Here is a 21,079-nt window from a genome sequence, read left to right on the forward strand (position 1 = left end):
TGTAGGATTGGGTCCTAAATCTATTTGTGCAGCTTCCACTGGTGTACCAACTGTGTCCCTCCCTGAAGGAAGGAAGGGGCTGTGGCTCAGTGGAGTCAGTGTGCCTGTCAGTGCAGAAAATACCAACCTCCCAATGGTCTGATTCAGGAAAAGACAGCTTCTTATGAAGAAAATCTAAGGGTGCAGTCCTAACCCCTTATGTCAGTACTTTCCAGCACTGGCATAGCGGTGCCAATGGGACGTGTGCTGCATCCTGCAGTTGGGTGTCACTCACGGAGGCCTCCTGTTCCCTTAGAGCTGCGTTGCCCTTATGTCAGTGCTGGAAAGCACTGACATAAGGGGTTAGGATTGCACCCTAAGTTGTGTATAACTTAACCCCATTGCGATTGAACAGCTATAACATTCTCTATATGGGGCGGCCCTTGGACACTGTCCAGGTGTTTCCAGTGGCATAGAAACGAAGCAGCCAAGATGCTTTCAGGCACAAGCTTCCATTGCATGACACAAATGCTAGCAAGATTTGCTCCAAACACATTAATTCCCACTGAGATATGGCCCTGTTTGCTGATGTTACCGAGGTACGCATTTGAGACATTACATTGTCTTGGAAAACCTATAAGCATTTTTAGAAACTGAAAACTTTCTATGGGGGAAATATTGCAGTGAAAAATTCCCTCCTTTCATGCACATGATTGCTGCATTGCCATTTTCACTGTGTCATAGTTTCCCCTTGTAAAAATCATGACCCCATCTCAGGATTTTATGATCTCAGAAAAAGAGCGAATCTTGATGCAGGAAGTAGAGGGGGCCTGTGAGAGTCTGTACCATTCTGGGCAAAGATTGACCATCAGCAAAGGCTTCCCAGTGAACTGGGTTGACTGTGCTGAAATTATCCATGTGCCAGCAATCGTATAAACGGAAGGGCCAAATGCCAGAGAGAACCACATGTGGGAGAAGGTGGGAAAGGAAGGTGTGTCGTTTTTCCAAAGTGTCAGCACCTGGCTTTGCTCCCTCCCAGAAAAGCTGTCCTCCCACCACCCTTCTCGGAGTTACAGAGATGAATTATTGAAGCTCTTGGCAGCTGTTTTGATATAGAGAGCAGAGTATGTATTGCTTCTCCTTTCTGAAATATTCAGCAGGTGAATTCAACAGGTATGGAGTGCTTCATAAACTGGCCGTTGTGATGCCGGATGCCACAGTGTTCACCTGTGCCCACCTTTGGGGAGGTGGGATTGACCCCTGTGAGCTTTGCACCCAAATCCACACCCTTGAAAGTAGGATGGTCATTTCCAATGGGGAAGCTTGCCCCTGAAATGCCTTCCTGCCTGTCTGCCCTATTCCTCCCTTCCCACAACCTCCTTATCCATTTCCTTATCCCCATTCCCACAATAACTTGTGCTGCAGACTGGACCAAGTTAATCTGTAGACTTTGTATTTCCGAAAACAGCAGGGGCCAGGGAGGAGCTTCACTATTTTTTGCTTTCTTTGTCAAAGGCAAGGGTGCCCCAACATTTTGACAGGAGGGCCACGTCATCTCTCTGACACTGTGTCGGGGGGGGGGGGGGAAGGATTAATTTACATTTCAAATTTGAATAAATTTACATAAATGAATATATTAGAGATGGAATTTATATGAATGAATGAAGGTCTTGCAATAGCTCAAGGCCTATAAAAGGCCTTGCACAAAGCAAGTCAGCCTTTCCTTTGCTGCCGCTGCTGCATCACAGATGTGAAACAGCAAGCAGTGGAGGGAGCCGTCGTCCCACAGCTCAGGCGAGAGGTTGAACAGTTGCCTTCATGCTGACAGCAGTTGCGTTGGGCCAACGCGGGCTCCAGCAAGTCCGGAGGGCCACAGGCTCATTGGAGACTGGGTCTCCCTGAGGGCCAGATTGGGAGTCCTTGAGGGCCGGGGTTTGGGCACCCCTGGTCTAAGGAACTCTGTGTGTGCACTGAAACCGCCTTGTTCTTTTAAGAGGTTGATTGAAGTCTGCAAGGAAGCCTCTAACTTCCCATCTTTAGGTTTTAGAAGCTGCAGGGGCTCCTGCAACATCCCCATCCCCTCATCAATTCCTCCCCTTCTGTCCTTTTGTTTCCATCTGCCTGATGAAGTGTTGTGTAGAACTCCAAAGCTTGCCACTTGCTTTTTGGTTAGTCTCAATAACCGTACTGCCTGAGAACTACAGATCCCCCCCCAATTCATTTGGAAAGCTATCTTGTAAATATAAAAAAATCAGGGTGTGGGGAAAAGCTAGCTTTTCCTGCTACAAATATACATCTGCCCCTGATAACTGAGCAAAGAGGCAGCTTTTAAAGGGGCTGTTCGCTTTTCTTTAGCAAGTAGAGAGAAACTGTCCCCATTCACTTTAGCAGAGCATCGTTTCCAGGGGCTGTTTGCTGGTGAACACTTGTGAACCCTTCTGGGGCAGGGAAGCAACTTCTCATTCCTTTTGCTCTGCAAAATCACTGTTTGAACTTTGTTTTTGTTGAAAGGCAAGACATACAAAAGCTGGGGTGGCTTAGGCTCCAATCCTGTGCATACTTTCCTGGGAGTAGGCCCCACTGGAGACAGTGAGACTTACTTCTGAGTAGATGTGCATAAGATTGGGCTGTTAGTGGCTCAGAGAGTGAGCTGAGGATCAATCAAGATTATCCTATTTTGAATCTTGATTCTGCAATGAACTCAGGAGTCCCTGAGCAAGCTGCTCTTTACCTCAGTTTTTCCACCTGCAAGACGGAGATGATACTGCCTGCATACCTTACAGAGGTGTTGTAAAGACAGCATCTAGGAAATACCTGTGAAATAATAATCATAATGATTGCATAAAGAGAAAGAAGGGCTTATATGTATAAGATATTTATATACTTAAGTACATAAATATAAATATATAAAAATATATTTTTTTACATTTTATACCTTCCTTCCTTCTATACCACCTTCTATATCACCCTGACCTAAGGATCTCAGGGTGGTATAGCTAATAATAACTCCCTTCCTTTTGTCCTCACAACAACCTTTTGAGGTAGGTGAGGCTGAGAGAGAGACAGTATGACTGGCCCAATTCCAGCTGACCATTCAGTATCTGGTCTCTTGTAAAAGATCTGTATTTTAATTTGATCTTTTGTAAGCTGAGCTCTGGGATAATGACTTAAGGACCTTCCTTGGCCTTTGTGTGCACAAGGTCTTTTGTGATTTGTCTCTATTTGGGGCTGTGGTGTTAGTTGGTTTGCTTTTGAATTCGGATTGTAAACACCTGCTTATTGCCTGGTGGTTAAGAATCATTTCTCTGTTTGCCAGCTTGCATATGGAGATGTGCCTGGCTTTTGAGATGACTCCTGTGTACGGGTTATCCACTGCTTAACTGATGGTCAACCAGATCTATTCCTGGTTGCTTGTGTTTCTGACCTTTGTAGGGTCACTCCTTATAAATAGAACACAACAGGCTACTGGGAGGAGAAGCTGTGGGCCTGGATCTTAGTAACAACACGTCCGGGTCCAGTGCTGGGGAGCTCTCTCCTCCAGTCCCCAGCACCTCCCCTGCCAGGAGTAAAACAGTCAACCTCCCTCTCCCCTTTTAATAACAAATAATAATAACAGGTATTTATATACCGCCTTTCTTGGTCTTTATTCAAGACTTTATTCAAGGCGGTTTACATAGGCAGGCTTTATTTAAATCCCTTATTAAATAGGGATTTTTACAATTTGAAAGAAGGTTCTTTCTTTCAAGAACCACTACATTCAGGTGTTTCATTCCGATCTGGCTTCACATTCTGGCCTCCATCCTCCCACGCTCAGAGCAGATGGAATAGCTCGGCTTCAGCTTGTCAGCTGCTTCAAGGTCGCACGGTGCCAGTGGCCTCGAACTGGCGACCTTGTGGATGTTATTTTTGTCCTTTTAGTTTTGGAGTTAGTCCTTTTGTTTTGGACTGGGAAATGGCAGGATTGAGTTCTCTGCGTGTTTGCGAGTCACAGCACCACCTCGTGGGAGTTGTAATCTTGAAGCTGGGCCCTATGAATTGCTGCCACATGTTTTCCAGCCCAGATTAATAACTTTTTGGGTTGTCCTCTATGAGAGAGAACTGCAACATCACCCCAAATGTTCTTGTACTCAGAGCTGGTGTTGGTGTCACTGCCCTTAATCTTCTCCAGCGGCCATATGGAGATAATCGGCACTCCCTGACCTTAGAGAACTACATCAAGGTAACACACTAGATGAGACTTGCACACAGTGTTATACAAATGCAATGTGTTTTATTATTGTACAGTTTTTTTGATATACCTGCGCCTTCTAGGTGGCTGGATCAGATGCCCTCCAAGGTCCTTTCTAACTCTCACATTCCAGGATTCTCTGATCTCTCAGGTCTGGAACCTGCTGTGGCAGGGGTGGCTTTAAACCAGTTGGTCCCAATTGGGCCCCGCACTAGGGTAATCTACTATTATTTACTGTTTACTTTTCAAACATAAGCTACATATTTTGTTGAGTCGTAGGCTTACATGTATGCAATTTTTGTATTAAAATGTGTGCAGCTCCATTTGGTCCATTACGGCTGCAATCCTAACCACACTTTCCTGAGAGTAAGCCCCATTGAACAAAATAGGACTTACTTCTGAGTAGACCTGGTTAAGATTGTGCCCTAAGTCACATGCGCTTTTTAAGTGCATAGTTTGATGACTTTCCATGCTACCACAGGCATATAAAATCTACAGTAAAGTTTACTTATACTTCTACAATTCAACAGACCTTGACTGTGAACCTGGGGCTCTGCAAAAAAATAATGTATTGGGCCCTGCAGCGCCAATTGGGCCCTGCAGCTCCTCAGGCCAGATCTGTGCTGTGGGTTTGAACACAGTGCCAAGAGTGTTGGTGTTCTTTCTGAGCACTGAGCACATTCAGTGCTGAGCATAGGCAGCTGCTGCCTTCTGGATTGGTCCATCATGTTCGGCATTGTCTGGACACTGACTGGCAGCAGCTCTCTAGGGTTTTGAACAGGGGTCTCTCTCAACTTTACTTGGAGATGCTGCCTGTGATCGAACATGGGACCTTCTGCATGCCAACCAAGGGACCTTCCATTGAAAATCTATACAGCTGATCTCCCAAGAATTTACCACCAACAGATCAAAGTGGCTTAATCTTGGCAGGACTCTACCACACAAGTTTCTGGTGTGCCTAAGCAATCTTGCATCTGTGTCCCAGTTCCCACCCTCTTGTGCTTGCTACATTGTGATGTAGGGTGTCCCAACACTGCGTGGACTCTCTTGCCAAGGGGGACGCGAACTGCTTTGCTTCTGAGATGTTTTCCCAGCAGCTGGTGGCCACCTCTCCCACGTTTACTATATGTGTAATCTGCTTATTTTCCAATACAGCAACATGGCCTGCTTCAAAAAGCTGGTGGAAGGAGCTTATTCTAAGCGTCATGATTAGCCTAGTGACGCTCTGGGGTGGCACAATGTGGAGAGCAGACCTGGCCAAGTTCAGGGGGAAGGGCAGGGGTTTCTTCTCCCAAGCCCCCTTTTGTGTGTGTGTGTGTGTATGTGAGTGAGTGAGTGAGAGAGAGAGAGAGAGAGAGAGAGAATTAAGAATGTATATCCCCAGGGCCATCCTAAGCTCCTGAGGCCAAATGCTACCCCCTTCCATGATGTGCTCTAGAGCCACTGAGAGGAATTTCATCAGAGGGTTCTTTTGGACCCCTTATCGTCTCCCTTCAAATATGAATTTGACTCTTGGGCCACCTTTTTTTTCCCTTCTGGGCCCCCTTTTGACCCTGGCCCAGGTACAATGGATCCCCTGCACCACCACCAACCCCAGATTGGCACAATGGTGTTGGCCTCTGAACACCCTCTGATGTTCCAGCTCAGCGCCCTCCTCTGCTCCACATTTCCTCCTCCTCTCTGTCACTCTTTTCCAATCAAGAGAGTGGAAGGTGAAGGAAGAGCATTAGAGGCAAGTAGTGCCCCCCCATTAATTTGCTGCCTGAAGCAACCACTTCAGTTGGCCTCACTGATTAGCCAGCCCTGTATATTCCTCCTTCAGAGTGGGTTTGCAAAGTTTAAGAGACTACTGCAATTCTATACACGTATCTGGGAGTAAGTCCCATTGAAATAAATAGGACTGACTTCTGAGTAGACGTGCATAGGATTGCACTGTGAGTTGGGGATTCTGTGGTTAGAATCACCCTTTGGCCATGAACTCACATAGTAACGTACTCCCTTTCTTGGTCTCAGTCTTTCCTTTCTGCAATATGGGCATAACAATGCTCCCTTATTATACAGGGTTGTTGTTAAGACTACCTCAAAATCATTTTGTCCAGTGTTTGTAATACTCAAGAAACAGTATGAGTGCTAAATATGATTTGCAATATAGAAGAGGACAAGTTCCTGGCCTCTGCCCCAAGGCATTTACAGTCTAAAATTCAATGCAAAAATTCAGGCAAAGGTCTGACTGCACCCCTCCTTTTTTGTCTCTGCAGTTCCGTCAGTGCCCAAACCAAGAATGGTGCCACACCTCTCTACCTGGCCTGCCAGGAGGGCCACCTGGAGATCATCCAGTACTTGGTCAAAGACTGTGGAGCGGACCCCCACGTACGCGCCAATGATGGGATGACCCCTCTCCACGCAGCTGCCCAGATGGGACACAACACCGTCATCGTCTGGCTGGTGAGCGGGGGGAGCTTGGGTCAAATTGGCCACAGCAACAAATGAAAGGGACTGCTTGGAGGTCTGGTTTTCCATTGATGCCCTCACATGATCTCACAGACCTTCTTCCTCTAGGTCAAGGGTCTCCCATAAGAGCGTCAGGACCCCAAAATGGGTTGTGACCAGAACCCAAGTGGGCTTCTTTGAAAGTGTCACAGATTATGGTCACGGCGAGTTCCAGCCAGGGCTGACCCAAGAGTTTCTGATGCCTGAGACACTGTGCCAAATGCTTCCCTCCCTAACTGATGATGTGCCAACCTCTGTTCCTCCCACTCTCCAATGTACTGGCTCAGCACTCTCCTCCGTAACATGTGCAAACGCCTGGCTGGCTGTCAGTTGGGTCAGCAACCAATAATAAACCGATTAAGGATTGGTTAATCCTCCAAAATACACAGTCTCTTAGCTGTTTGATTGCATAAGTTTTTATTCCGAAGAGGCATTCCCTCCTGCGCTGCGTGAAGGGGGGAATGCCTCAATTAAGATGGGACTTTACCATCTCCAGCAGTTCTATATTCATGCATTATAAACCTGTAAAAAAAATCTGCTCAATTAATGTGGACACCTCCTTGGCCAATCTAAAGTGTTCTTAACTGTAGACTGGTGTGCGACTCAAAGGCAGCCATCGTTTGAGTATGGGTAATGGGAAAGAAGGCAGATGATGGCTCAGATCTGAATGGAAAGTCCTTCCTTTCTGCTTTTTGAAAGTCCAAGTGTTCAGTATCAACTGGCTCACCTCTTTCCACCTGCCCATGGACACTCTCAGAGAACTCCAGAAGGTTGATGAGCAGAAACCCTGCTGGTTCTCCATCAGCAAGTCTTGTTCTTCTATCTAGATCAGCCATTTTCAACCACTGTGCCATGGCACAGTGGTGAGCCATGAGTAGTCCACAGGTGTGCCACAGGAATTGGGGGGAAGGTCATTTATTAGTTGGTTCAGTTGGGGAAGTGAGCACCCACTAGCAGCATGGTGTGCCTTGTCAATTGTCAAAAAGCCGATAGTGTGCCTTGACAATTTTAGTGCCTTGTCAGTGTGCCATGAGATGAAAAAGGTTGAAAATCACTGTTCTAGATGTCTGATAACTTTATCTTGATGTTTCATAACTTTATCATTAATTATGCCTCCACCAGGTTACGTGGAACAAATCTGACACAGATCGGCCTGTAATTTCCCGGATTCCCCTCCAAGAATCTCCCTCCCAGGATCTCAAAGTGCCTGCCACCACATTCCCAGTTTCCCACCCAGAGAGTGGGGGGGGGGCACTCTGCAGCAGAACCACCTCACGTGTTTCCCCACCTATTCTCTGCACTCCATTTTTCTTTCTCTTTCACTCACAGATGAGCTTCACCGACATCAGCCTTTTGGAGCAGGATGACGACGGGGCCACCGCCATGCATTTTGCCGCCAGCCGGGGCCATGCCAAAGTCCTCAGCTGGCTGCTTTTACACGGAGGGGAGATCACCACAGACAACTGGGGAGGAACCCCTTTGCATGACGCTGCTGAAAATGGCGAGCTAGAGGTGAGTTTGAGCATCCCGCTGGGGGAGCTTCTTGGGGAGCAGTTTTCTCCATTGGGGTTGGAGGGAGCTGGTAAGTGGACACTCTGCCAGGACAGGCAGGAGAAATAGAAACAGCCTTATTTATTAAGGAAGGTCAGGGAAGTCAGCCGTTCTGGGCGCTGGGTGGGTTGTGGAATAGCAGCTGATTTCCCAATCAGCTCCATGTGCCGGCAACCCTGAATCATGCTGGCTCCCGAAGCTCATGCTCTCCCCCCTCTGTGTCCATCTTCTTCCGTCAGTGCTGTCAAATCCTGGTGGTGAACGGCGTGAACCTTGGCATCCGGGACCAGGACGGCTATACGGCTGCTGACTTGGCAGACTACAATGGGCACTTGCACTGCGCCAAGTATCTGCGCACGGTGGAGAACATGGTGCGGACCTGGCGGTGGGGGTGGAGGGAGGCAGTGGGATCGGAGAGGCTGATGAAGAAAGGGGGAGCGCATTGTGCGTGCCCAGAGCATCCTCATGGAAGGGCAGCCCAGAGCTTGGTGTACTGATGAATAGACACATCCAGCATCATATGGAAATGAAGGGCATGTGCTCAAGCCGAATTACAGAGCTTCTGCCTCACATACGATTGGAGTTGAAAGCCCTTTGACCTCCAAGTGCAGTTCAGTCTTTGAATCTCCCTCTGTCCGTCTGTCCTTCAAGTGCCTCCTTCTGTATTTTTCTACTCCATGCTTTGCATCTGCTCCTCCCCTTATCTTTGTGCTGGGGCTCCTTTCTTTTAAACTCCCCATTCCAGAGCCTCCTCTGGGTATTTCGCAACCAGAAAATCTCCAGTTGCCATTAAGGAACATTAACTCTGCGTCTTGGTTGTCCACCTTCCAGGTTGCTTCCTTCCAAAAGAAATGGCCAGACAGCAGCCCAGGACAGTTTTATTCTGCAGAGTCCTAAGCAGGGCCTTTTCTGTAGTGACACCCTGGTCGTGAAACCCTGTGCCTGGCACCCCTCCGTTTTCCTGCAGGTGCTGGCTGGAGACATTTTCATTTTGGGAGCCTTTTAATGACTGATTGGTTGCTCACGGCAGCCACATTTGCTTGTTGATCGAAATTTCGTTCCTTAGAATCAGCCGGTGTGGTGGAATGGCTCTCAGGGCCAACCAAGACTTTCCACAGTTGGAATGGCACCTCTGCCACGAACTCCCTCGGTGTCCGTTGGCAAGCCCCTCCATCTCAGCCTCAGTCTTCCCCATCTGCAAGATGGGGATAAGAATGCTTCCTCAACTGAAAGAGTTGTAAGATGTGCATCAAGATAATATGTGAAACTAAAAAAAAAATGCTAAACATTATTTGTTTACTGCTTGTTAATTTATGTTTCTTCTTAACTGGCTTGGAGATTGATTTAAAAAAATAAAAAGGCAGGTGGGAACTCTTAAATGCAATCAGTAGCTGACCTTCCTCTCACCTGCTGGCCGGGTTCTCTGGGGGATTGTGGCAGTGCATGGTGATGTTGGAGGTTCTCTTGTGCGCATCGCAGCCGGGCACAGGATGCTATTCCATGCCTTAAATGTGTAGGTGGGCAAGGGGTGGTATGTCAGGCTGCATTACCTTCCTCTCGCCCCATAGCTCCTTCCCCCCTTCAGCTCCGTCCTAATAGATTTCAGTTCCCTGGCCTCTCAATTTAGAAAGGAAGAAGTGTTCTTGAAACGGATTAGGGAGGCCAGAGGGAGCTCCGCAGCTGGCAGGTTACCCCGGGCAGCCAGGCTAATGATTCCAGGAAACCCTTGCAGTGAGGCAGGCTTGCTGCTGTCATTGGGCCCCCTGGGACCGATTCAGCCCTGCCGTGTTATGTTTTCCTCCTGTGCCAAAAAGGTTGATCCTCCGGCTTGGGCCACGCTGGAGGGGAGCAAGAGGCCACCCACTTTTCTGGGATCATGGGCAACGTAAGCAGGGTTTTCTGGGGGGGGGGGAGCTTTCTGGACAAAATCTATGCGGAGATCTATGGGGGTGTGTCACCTTTGGGATCTTGGGAGTTTCTGGAGGCTGTGATTGTGCGATGCAGAATTGCAGGCTGGAATTTGAAGGGGCAGGAGGAAAAGTTGTAGGGAGGCAGGGTAGAAAAGAGGGTGGGCTCCTCTTCCTTGCTGTCCCTGATGCTGGGCATAGATCCTCTGTCAGTCCTCAAAACCCATCTTTCCTCAGGCTGAAACTAAGCCCAAGTATTTACAGCAATAGCTGTGAATGTCTTCCCTCCCTCCCCTTGGCTCCATCCTTCTTCCCACTTTCTGCTACCTCTTCCAGGACTGAATTCTAGATTGTAAGCTCCTTGGGGCAAAGATGTATTTTTTTGTTTGTGTGACTCAGTAAGGCATCACATACATTGATCTGATATATTGATGGTTCCCTGTAACAAATACACATTTAATAATCATTGATAACCTGATACCTTTTCTGTGTACCTTTCAGGAAGAGCTTCTGTTCTCCTCCCCCCACCTCCATTTTTGATTCTCAACTTCATTTCTCTTTCCTCCACGACCTTGGGCTGCATACACCAGAGACAGGACACTGGGTTGCCCAGAGAGGTTGCTCTTATGTTGGGAGTGGGTTGGTGCCTGGTTTGCTGTTGGCTCAAGTACCAGGCCAACTGAGCACCACATTTGGGATGTGGAAAGAATTTGCCCCGAGATAGGTTGGTTGATAATTTCAGAGGGCTTGTAAAGTGCAGCTTGACTCAGTTGTTTGAGCTGTCTAGAATTATTTTCCTAGATGATAGAAGTGTGTGTGTGTGTGTGTGTGTGTGTGTGTGTGTGTGTGTGTGTTTGTTTGTTTGTTGTTTGTTTTAAAGAAAAAGAACTGAGATTCTGAACATCCTCAATAAAGCTCCAGGTATGGGGGGCACCATTTTCAGTGGGGTATGGCAAAAAAGATATCTATGTCGAGGGGGTCATAGTGCATAGTTCCAAAAAGGCTTAAAAGCCCAGCCTTAGATACATTAAATTGCAAAATAAACTACAGGTTGAGACTAATTATTCCTGTGGGTTCCTTGCACTATAGCAAATCAATTTAAAAAACAAAGTTTCTTTGCTCTAGTGATTGAAAAACAGCCTTGCTGACCTTTTGACTCTAAGATAAGAGTCATTAAGAAGACAATCCATCAGCACTTCACTCAGCCCCTCCCTTCACCAATGCAAAATGATCACTTTACTTTCACCTGCTAGGGGAAGGGAGGGGTCTGAAGGAGAGAGAAGGATTGATGGATTGTTAGCCTGCTGCCCCCCCTCTCATTAAGGAGGCTGTTGTTAAAGGACTGTTCAGTTTTTAAAACTGATTTTAAAGGGATGCATTTTTCCCCTTCTCCAGGGATCAGCACATTCTTTCTCATTTGCAGGGGCCATTTGTGTTGAGTCAAATCCGTGTATAAATAGGCTGGTCCTGTATGTGTATTAAGGCTTTTGGCATGTGCACCACACACATGGACCCATTTCACAGCTTGTAGTAATTGTTGTTCCATCTGCAGAAACAGTAAGTGGGCCAGAAGGAGCTGCCTGCCTTAATGATGTCCCCCGGCTGGAACCCAAGTCTGCCTCATGCGTGGGAGCAGCACATAAGCATCCATAGCATTTGTGTAGCACTTTGTCCATGCACAAGTATACTCTTATACAGTCCTTAAAATAGATGTATTATTGCCCCCATTATTGGCTCAGACTGAGGCTGAGGGACTTGCCTAGGGCCATCCATCAGGATCACAGCAGATTTGAACTGGGGAAGTTCTGATTTGCAACTTAGCCTCTTAGACACTATGCATCAACAGCCCTACTCTGAGTAGACCTACTGCAGAGTTATTATCTTTCTGCTCCATTTGTTCACTTCCAGAGACATCTACCCATCGCAGAAGGAAGAATGTTAGGCCTCTCTGATCCAATGCAGCAGAGCCCCTCTTTACGTCCTCCTCGTGTGCACACATCTTTTAGACCTGGGAATGACTCATACAAGGACTGTCTGTCATATTTTTAGCACTCTTCCTCCAAGGAGCTCCGGGTGGTGTACATAGTTCCTCCCCTCCTTGTGTTCTCACAACAATCCTGTGAAGTAGGTGAGGCAGAAAGAGAGCAACTGGCTCAAGGTTACTCTGGAAGCTTCATGGCTGAGCGGGGATTTGAACCTGGATCTTTCAGATCCAAGTCCAACTCCCAAACCACTACATCTCCCTGGCTGACAGGGAGTTTTTCTTGTGTATTTTGGTGTGTGTAAGTGTTTTATATTTTATTTGATTGTATTGGGAGTCCTTTTGTAGGCTAAAAGGTTAGGGTATAAACCTATGGATAAGTATAAAAAAGCAAAATTAGTAACCTGACCATTAGGGTAGCTGCAAGGGTTGTTGGAGAGGGGGACCATCAATGGCAAGGGGTAGTCTTGCATGAAACCAGTCCCAGTTTCAAGGGGTGAGCAAACAGGTCTGGATCTGGCCTCCTCTTTGGGGCATTTTGTCTGACTCTCCCTCCCAATGTGCTTGTTTCTTTTGCAGAGCGTGGAGCACAGGGTCCTTTCGCGGGACCCCTCCACCGACCTGGAGTACAAGCAGCCCGACTCCGGCATGTCCTCTCCCAACACCACCATGTCTGCCCCCCAGGCCCACTTTGACATTGGCTCGCCAAGCAGCACCTTTTCCAACTACGACTCCTGCAACTCCAGCCAGTCGAGCACCGGGGAGAAGAGGAACAGCCAGGGCTGCCGTAAGCAACTCTGCTGGGGTTGGTGACAGCAGCAGACCTTCCCCATTGCAGACTGGTTTGTTGCAAAGCTGCTCTCTGGAGCAAGGAGAGGAGGGAGCAGCAGTGGTGCTGGTCATTGAGGGGGGAGTGCCACCTGGTGGCCTTTTGCTGTACTTTTGTTTTACATGTCTTCCTGCTGATTGAACCCAATACTGTACCAGCTTAATGAAGCAATTTAAATTGGCAGTTTCTTAAGAGAAACGCTTAACTGGAAAACAGTGAGCTTCGTCTCAAAAGCTGTGCGACCATATGGTTAGCTGTGAGGTTAGCTGTGATGATTAACTGTGAGGGCAAAATTAAACCTTCATGGTCCAAGGCAGTCTACCTCACTGAGAGCAAAGCAACAGTGGAGGGCTGTTTGCCTTCATGCTGTGGTTGGGAGCTCACCTGGTGGTTGGCAGTGTGAAAGGAGGAGGCTGGATTGAAGAAACCCAGCTAGATCTAGAACACAACATGGCTCATGCTATGATGTATAATCTTTTAGAATAGTGGGGGTTTTTTTTAAGGGTTCTCTGAACATGTTCTGTGTCCGAACATGTGGCAAACTGGGATCAGGTAGTCCTCTTCAGTAGATCTTAGAAACTTAGGTGGGTTTATTTGACAGAAGGTGTTCCTGCAAGTCCACTAGATCCAAGTTTTGTAGATCTGGGTATGCCAAAGCCATATTTTGAGGTTTTGGACCCACCTGAGCATGACCAAGAAGCAGAACTTGCCCAGGGCTGTGCAGGGAAGGTCTGGCTTGGTTTCCAGTGGCTTCTGCTCAGGTCCCTAGGAAAGTGTTTTGGGTGCATTCAAGGAAACAGTTCAGGAGCCAAAAACCTGATTCTCATTCCCAAATAGTTTAGCTGGGGGGGGGACCCCAATTGTATTTGAGGGCTCCTCTTTTTTTTTTTTTCCCTCGTAAGCAAACTCGGATTCTTCATCCCTCTGCCTCCCAATTGAAGTGCATTGGCTGGTTTTAGAAACGAAGAACTCATTGGATCCACAGTTTGGTTAAGATTCACTGAGATTTGTAAGTTTTGGTTCAAGAATGACCACTGTTTTGCAGAACTACAAATCCCAGATTGCTTTGTGGAAAAGCCAGGCAGCTCCGAAGTATGTGATTCAAGCAGCTGGCTTTCAGAGGCAGACTGCCACTGACTCTGGAGGTTCCACATAGCCACCATGACTAGTAGTCACTGATGGACTTGTCCTCTATGATATTATCTGATCATCTTCTAAAGCCATCTAAGTTTCTGGCTGTCACATCTTGTGGCAGCAGGTTCCACAGGCTAATGATCCATTGTGTGAAGAAATCCTCCTTTATTCCTTCCTGAATCTCCCACCAATCAGTTTCATTGGATGACCCAACCTGATTCTGGTCTTGGGAAGGAGGGAGAAAACTAACAGGGTGTTGGCATTCATAACCCACTAAGTGCAGGCCTCCAGCCCAGCACTCCCTCTGTACCACTTTTCCCTGCCAGTGAAAAGGACATTGCCTCAAATACAATGCACATCATGAGCCACTGAGCCATCCTGAATATGTGCACAAACCCACTACTTCTTCATTCCAGGAGTTCCTGAAACGACCATCACAGACATGCAAACCTATATGGACATGCTGAACCCAGACCTAGCGCCAGGGCGTGGCAAGAAAAACGATGATGGCTCCCTCCCGCCACCTCCCAACTTCCCAGCGCCGCCACCTCCCCCCAACACTAAGGTGCCCCCTCCTCCTCCCGGCTATCCAGCACCAAACCCTCCTGAGGTCCAGCACACGGCAGAGATCTACGTGCAGGCCAAGAACAACCTTCGCCACGTGGAGAGTGAAGTCCTCAAGCGAGAGGTGAGAACCGGGATGCGCAAAACAGGGCGGGTCTTCCTGATGCTCCTTGGATATGTTTTGTCCCAGGTAGGAGTGTCCCAATTTGCCATTTGTCCAACTACTCTGGGGATTCCAGAGGTCTTTAGAAGGTGACTTGGACCCAGAAGTGGGTGGCAACTAGGACTCACATGGGTCCCAGCATGACTGCCACCTCTACCATTTTGTTTTGAGTCTCAGGCCTGCAGAGTGTGACCATAAGAAAGCAGGTCCTAGAAGAGGTGAACCCTTCCCCCAAAATCTCTTGGGGTTTGCTTTAACCAGGTCCTCCCCTCTTCAACAAGCCTCTACAGTCTCTTATTCATCCACCAGCTCTTCCTTGCTATTGCTGACACCACAATTCTCTTACATTGTTCAAATGTTGAGGGGGGAAACATGAAAGGTAGTGAAAGTTTGAATTTGCTAATTTTGGCATGACCAAAAAGCTGTGCTTGATGGATCTGTTTATTACTTCATCCCACTCTTCCTCCAGTGAATCTTGTGCATGTGGTAGTGCATGTGGGTCTCTGATCCCTTTGAATCTCTACAACAACCCTTTGAGGTAGATTAGATTGAGAAAAGAGACAGGTGGCCCAGGCTTCTATTAAGCTTTGTGGCTGAGTGGGGTTTCAACGTAGATCTAACCCTAGCTGAAGTCCAACACTTTTTCCTTGACACCATCCAAGGGCAGAGTCCCCTAAAGCTGTTACTTGCAGCTTTGCCTTTGCTTGGTTTGTCTGATATCCTGTCACTTTGCTGCTAATGAATTCATTTGAAATTATGCATTTTTTCAAATGCGTGGAGAAAGTTCTGCCTTGCAAACTGACCTTTCCCTGCATCATGCAGCCACAGGAGAGGGTCCGAGCGAGCTTATGCTCTGAGTGCCGAATGGAACCCCAAAGGCATACGCCTCCATTTTGCTCTCGGGGCCCAGAATGGCTCAGAAGAGGAGGGGGAGGGGCCTCTTGCATGCTGCGGCGAGGTTCTCTGCAAAACTTAGTACTTTGTACCCCCTCTAGCTATGCCACTGCCCCAAAGTCCTTTTTAAGAAAAGCGATTGCTTTGGGGAGGGACAGTTTGAAGCAGAGGAGCAGTAGCGCAAGAGGGTACTTTTGTTTGCTGCTTTTTTACTCCAGATCTCCCTCCTGGCCACATCCTCCTCTCTAGGCTCTAGCAGGCTTGCAAACCTTATTGGGACTGCTTCTACCCTCCTGCTGATCTCAACCCAAATAGCAGGTGCAAGGACCAGTGAGGTCATCATTGGGGAAAGTGCACCCTCCAAGGTGGATTAGGATGGTGGAACTATTCAGCTTATGCCCAGAGCCTCTCTCCTATGGAGTCATACCTGAGAGACTGAGCTGTGAATCCAGACATCTCTGGTGGAAATGTCCTCTTCACCCTGAGCTCACTAGATAACCTTAGGCAAGCCAGTTTTTTCATCCTCTGAATTTCCACTGGCAGTATGGGGATAATCATTCTTCCTTATCCTGTTGTAAGGAAAAAGATAATACCAAGTGAGTACTTTGCACACTCTTTTTTTGTTAGCATCCTTCAGTCTCGGAAGACTATGGTGTCACGTTCTGAATGGTGGTTCTTGAACAGAGTGTCCTCTCCAGTGCGCGAAGCCTGGGTAAAGTAGATATGGAGGATAGACTGTTTCCCATGCAGCAAATCCCCCCTCTCTACGTCGCTGAAATGGTCCAATGGAAAGGCAGAGGCCAATACGGTTGGTTCCAGCGGCGTCGCAGGAGTTGCCAGAACGTGACTGTGTTCAGCCATGAACTGCCTCAGGGACTCCGGCTCCGAATTTTGCCTCGAGGTTGACTCCTGAAGCCTTTTCCATAACTGGATGTAGCCACAAGGCAGTGGAGATTTGGGATCAGAGTTTTCCTTCTCTCAGATGAGCTGCCTTCCCAGGCTGATGAGTCCCATCTACCCGGTGGCTGTTTAGTCGCCTCTAAGTGTCTGGTGTGTCTTTGCACACTCTAAGCACTGTGTAATCCATATCTTTTAGTTGTTCTGCCTTTCCACAACTTTGTTTCAACTCACACTTGCCCCAAAGCACTCATTCAGCCCCAGATGTGTGAAGGCTAGCTGGGATCATATAGTGCTGAGAAGAGGGCATTCTCTGTGTCTCTCTGGTGGGATTTTGCCTCCCAGACAAAATCCTAAACCTTCCTATTCTGCAGCTCATCATCTCTGCTGTCTGTCATGGAGGGAGGTGGGGGGGTGGAGCACCAGTGGTAGGGAGGCACAGAGAGCTAGGGCAGCAAAAGACAATAGACTGATTGTTGGGCCTCGCCCTAGGGCTGTAGTTACATGATGGCTTCATTTGTAATTTGGTTAATTGCATGGGTTTTTGTCCCCTGCCTCTGTTCTGGCTCATGAATGCTGCTCAATTAACAGCCTTGATGCAGGACTCTTCCTGAGGCTTCAGTTCCACTCTGTGGGTCTCTTGCAGACAGACTGGGGGAGACTCTTTGGGCAAAGAGAGCTCCTTCTGTTCTCCTCTTGGCCACTGCAGGATCCTGAAGACTTGACTAAGGGTTGACTAAAAAGTGGATCCTGATGCTAAATGTGTGAGAACCACTGCTCTATAGTGCTGGGTTTTTGTTTGTTTGTTTGTGGTGGTCTGTTATCAGCTGCTGGACTGTGTGGCATAGATACAATTGCTGGGAAACAAATACACAAGTCTCCAGTTTCCCTGCAATGTGACCCCTCCCCCCCCAGCTAGCAGTGCACAGGGCTTAAAAGCACAACAAACTTCTGCTGAAACTTCTAAATCACCCCCTTTAGCAGCTATTTCCTCTTGATTAGCTGTGACCCCTGGAGGTTGGCATCTTGGGGCCCCTCTGCGAAATCAGCAGGTTCATGTGCCCAAGCTTTAATCTGATTGGCTGTGACAGGTCATGTAGTTATGTTGATACATTCACACAAGCCTCCCAGATGCGTGAGGTACATTGTGTGTGTTCAATGTATCAGCATGTATGTGAATCAGCATTCCCAGGTCCATATTAGTTTCTTCTACTGCACAAGAAATAGAGGGCCGAACCACATGGGACAACAGAGATCCTTTATTGATTTTCCTAAATCTCTACAGTGGGGGATACTGATTTGTATTACAATTGTTTACAGAAATGGGAGATCAAATCCAAGGGTCTTTACAACCCTGGCAAGTTTGGCTCATGAGAGTGATGTTCCAAGGCTGGTCCAACCATGAGGACAGCTGAGCTGGTTGCCACAGGGGGCATATTGTTAGGGTGCTGCCCATCTTTGCCAACCTACTCATTTCCTCCACTTTTTCCTCCCTGTGCTCCCTTGATTAAGAAAGGCAAAGGAGGGAAGAGCAGAAGTGGATGCATGGAGGAAAGAAGAGTGGAGAGCTAGGGTCTCCTCCACACTTCCTCTTTTGCTCCATTTCCCCTTTTCTGATTCAGGGAGTGGCAGGTGGGGCAGCTAGAGTGCTGCCATGCAAAGGGATAGTGGCATCTGTTATGCCCAGAGGTCTTTGGAAACCCTGGAACAATCACTTTTTTATATTTTATTTCAGCCCCCTAGATTTCTAAGTGCTGAAAATAAACTCTGAAGTTGTATCAGAAATTTCTTTTAGCTTCAGCTCCTCCAAATGGAAAGATTTGGAGGGGGAGATCTGCAAAAGTGTTTACCCAGCTCTGTGTGACGCCTTAACAGGGCACAGACTCAGGAGATCTGTTATTGAAGCGAGCTTGCACATAGCTTTGCTTGCATGATTCGTTAGTCCCTCTGGGATTGGACAGTCAGTCTGAAAGGTTATGTTCTCTCTGAAAGTCTTATCTGAAAACTAGATGGTACGGAGAGTCAGCTGACGGTAGGGGACAGAAAATTCTCCAGCCCTTTCTGATTCAGATGCTCCTCGGACTGCTGGTCTGTTTGTCCTCTTCTTCTCAAGTCCTTTTTGGGAATTATGGGTAGTGCTGCATTTTGAGTTTGGAATGCTTTTAAAGTCAGGACAAGGCGCTAAGTTTGGCTCATTGAGACCTTTTTTTAAAAAAAGTATTATTAAATGCAAACACGCACACAAAGATTAAAAAGACATGGCAAATTATGTGACAAGTGCGGAGATCTTGAACTTCATTTCTTTGTTCTACTACAAAAAATCATACAAAAAATTAATTATCAAATCTTAAACAGTCTACACTTATTATAGAATGCATTTTCCACACAAATAAATTTTAAAAAAAAAAACTATAAAAATTAACTCCTATCTACTCATCGAATGCATAGATTATTTGGCCCATTTTCTCCTCAATGCACAGAAAATCAATGAATGGTTTCCAATTATTCATAAAAGATTTTACTGACTTATCTTTAAGAAGAATTGTAAGTTTATCTCTTTCTGCCAAATCCAATATTCTTTCAGCAGCTATCATATATAGATTGTCACCCCCGAATTGGCCTTTTTAGCCACAATAGACGCTGTTCCAGAACCACTTTTCAGAGCGCGATACCATAGTCTTCCAAGACTGAAGGATGCCAATGATGGAATGTTGATATCATATATAAAAACATACATAGTCTTTCTGAATCAAATCATGCAATATTCCCAACAAAAAAGCTTCTGGTTTTATCTGTACATTTACTTTCAATATCAACTGCATTTACTAGCATATCAAAAATCCAATATTTTTTTCACTTTTATACAGGTGATAGAACACCTGTCCATATGTGATAGAACATTCCTTCTTGTCTTTTACCCTTACAACATCTATTTGGTACATTTTGATACATTTTTGCCCATCTACGTAGAGTCAAATACCATCTATACATCATTTTATAAAAATTCTCTTTAAGGTTTACATTCAAAGTAAATGTCAGTCTTTTAATCCACAAACTCTGTTCCTCTTCTGTCTCATATTTTAACAATAACAGCATTGTCCATCAGAGTCTCCTCCTGACATTAAGGCTGCAATCCTAACCACACTTTCATGAGAATAAACCCCATTGAACAAAATAGAACTTACTTCTGAATAGACCTGGTTAGGATTGTGCCTTAATCCTGTTACACGTCTTCTTCCCTCTTGTCCTCCTAAATCCTCCTATTCCTCCTGCTGCATAAAATCTCTTGGCTTTTGAACTGTATCCAGCCGGTACATTCTTTGTTGAAATCTGAAAATAACACCCTCCAGTTTTCCCCATCTAAACATAATCTTCCTCTTTTTTAGCTCTTCTGTCAAAAATACATAATCCTTCCTCTTCCTTAGGATTCTAAGAGGGATCTCCTTGAAGATTATGTGTTCCTTCAATCTTGCATGTTGCTGTAACACCTTATGTCTCAGTTTCTTCAGTAAAATGGATCAGAATATCTCTAGCAGCTTTATGTAGTGTGGCAAATCTTGTATTAACTCTATAAACCTGGTCAACTTCTGAATCAATGATTTGTTCATCTGTTTGCAAATACTGAGCTAGAACCTGTACCATTCACTGTCTCAAATCTTCTCCAGCTCCTCCAAAATTCTCTGGTGCAACTCTGAATCTCAATATCTTTTCTTTATTTGCCTGCTCCATCAGACCTTTTTTTTTTTTTTTTTGGTCACTATCAGGATTATAGTCTGTTCATGTTTTTTTCAAGTGCTCCCCTGAGCAGAATTTATGCAGACATTTTGGAATGCAAACATTTTGGAAAATAATATATAGCACTTGTCTGGCACTGATGTATCAGCCTGACATCATCCTGACAACAACTGTGCAATGTGAGTTTTATCCCCATATTGCAGATGAGGAAGACTGAGGCTGAGAGGGAAGGGCTTGCCTAAGGACATCTGGAAAGAAAGGATTGGAAATGAATCTGGTTAGCCACTACTCAACATCACTCTCCAGTCTAAACTCCAAATTGACCAGTGAAATAATGTTTGCCAAATGTATTTATGTGAAAATCAATTTTGGCTCTAGTCTGTAATGTCTGGTATTAGAGGAGGCAGTAATGCCTAAGAGACTGAGGTGCAAATACAACTTCTCTATTTCAAATCCCACCCCCATTATGAATTCTGCCATGGCCTTAGTTTTCCCCATCTGCAATATGGGGGTAATATTTGAGGATAACATCTTGATAACCCACTTTGCACACTCAGAATGCACTATGTAAATGTTCAGTATCCTAACAGTTCAATCCTATGTTTCCCCATGGCACAGTGGCACCAAAATGGCCACCACTATATCCAATGGGGCCTGGGAAGCTGCCAGAGGTCTCCTTGGGGTAAGGGAACATCTTTAGCTGGTGCAGAACCTGTTTTGGGCTCTG

The 21,079-nt window shown here is 46.5% G+C and overlaps 1 protein-coding gene across 1 annotated transcript in view; it reads left to right on the forward strand.

Moving 5' to 3' along the window:
* ESPN (espin) overlaps positions 1 to 21,079 on the forward strand; it is a 116,084-nt gene that overhangs the window by 40,076 nt on the left and 54,929 nt on the right. Inside the window, exons 3-9 of the mRNA XM_066637267.1 lie at positions 6,466 to 6,652; positions 8,027 to 8,209; positions 8,488 to 8,619; positions 12,716 to 12,885; positions 13,021 to 13,028; positions 13,310 to 13,336; positions 14,519 to 14,787. Of these exons, the coding sequence (XP_066493364.1) occupies positions 6,466 to 6,652; positions 8,027 to 8,209; positions 8,488 to 8,619; positions 12,716 to 12,885; positions 13,021 to 13,028; positions 13,310 to 13,336; positions 14,519 to 14,787 (976 nt within the window). The remainder of the gene's footprint in view (positions 1 to 6,465; positions 6,653 to 8,026; positions 8,210 to 8,487; positions 8,620 to 12,715; positions 12,886 to 13,020; positions 13,029 to 13,309; positions 13,337 to 14,518; positions 14,788 to 21,079) is intronic.

This window comes from Tiliqua scincoides, chromosome 9, assembly GCF_035046505.1.
Source record: "Tiliqua scincoides isolate rTilSci1 chromosome 9, rTilSci1.hap2, whole genome shotgun sequence".
NCBI classification, from domain to species: domain Eukaryota; kingdom Metazoa; phylum Chordata; class Lepidosauria; order Squamata; family Scincidae; genus Tiliqua; species Tiliqua scincoides.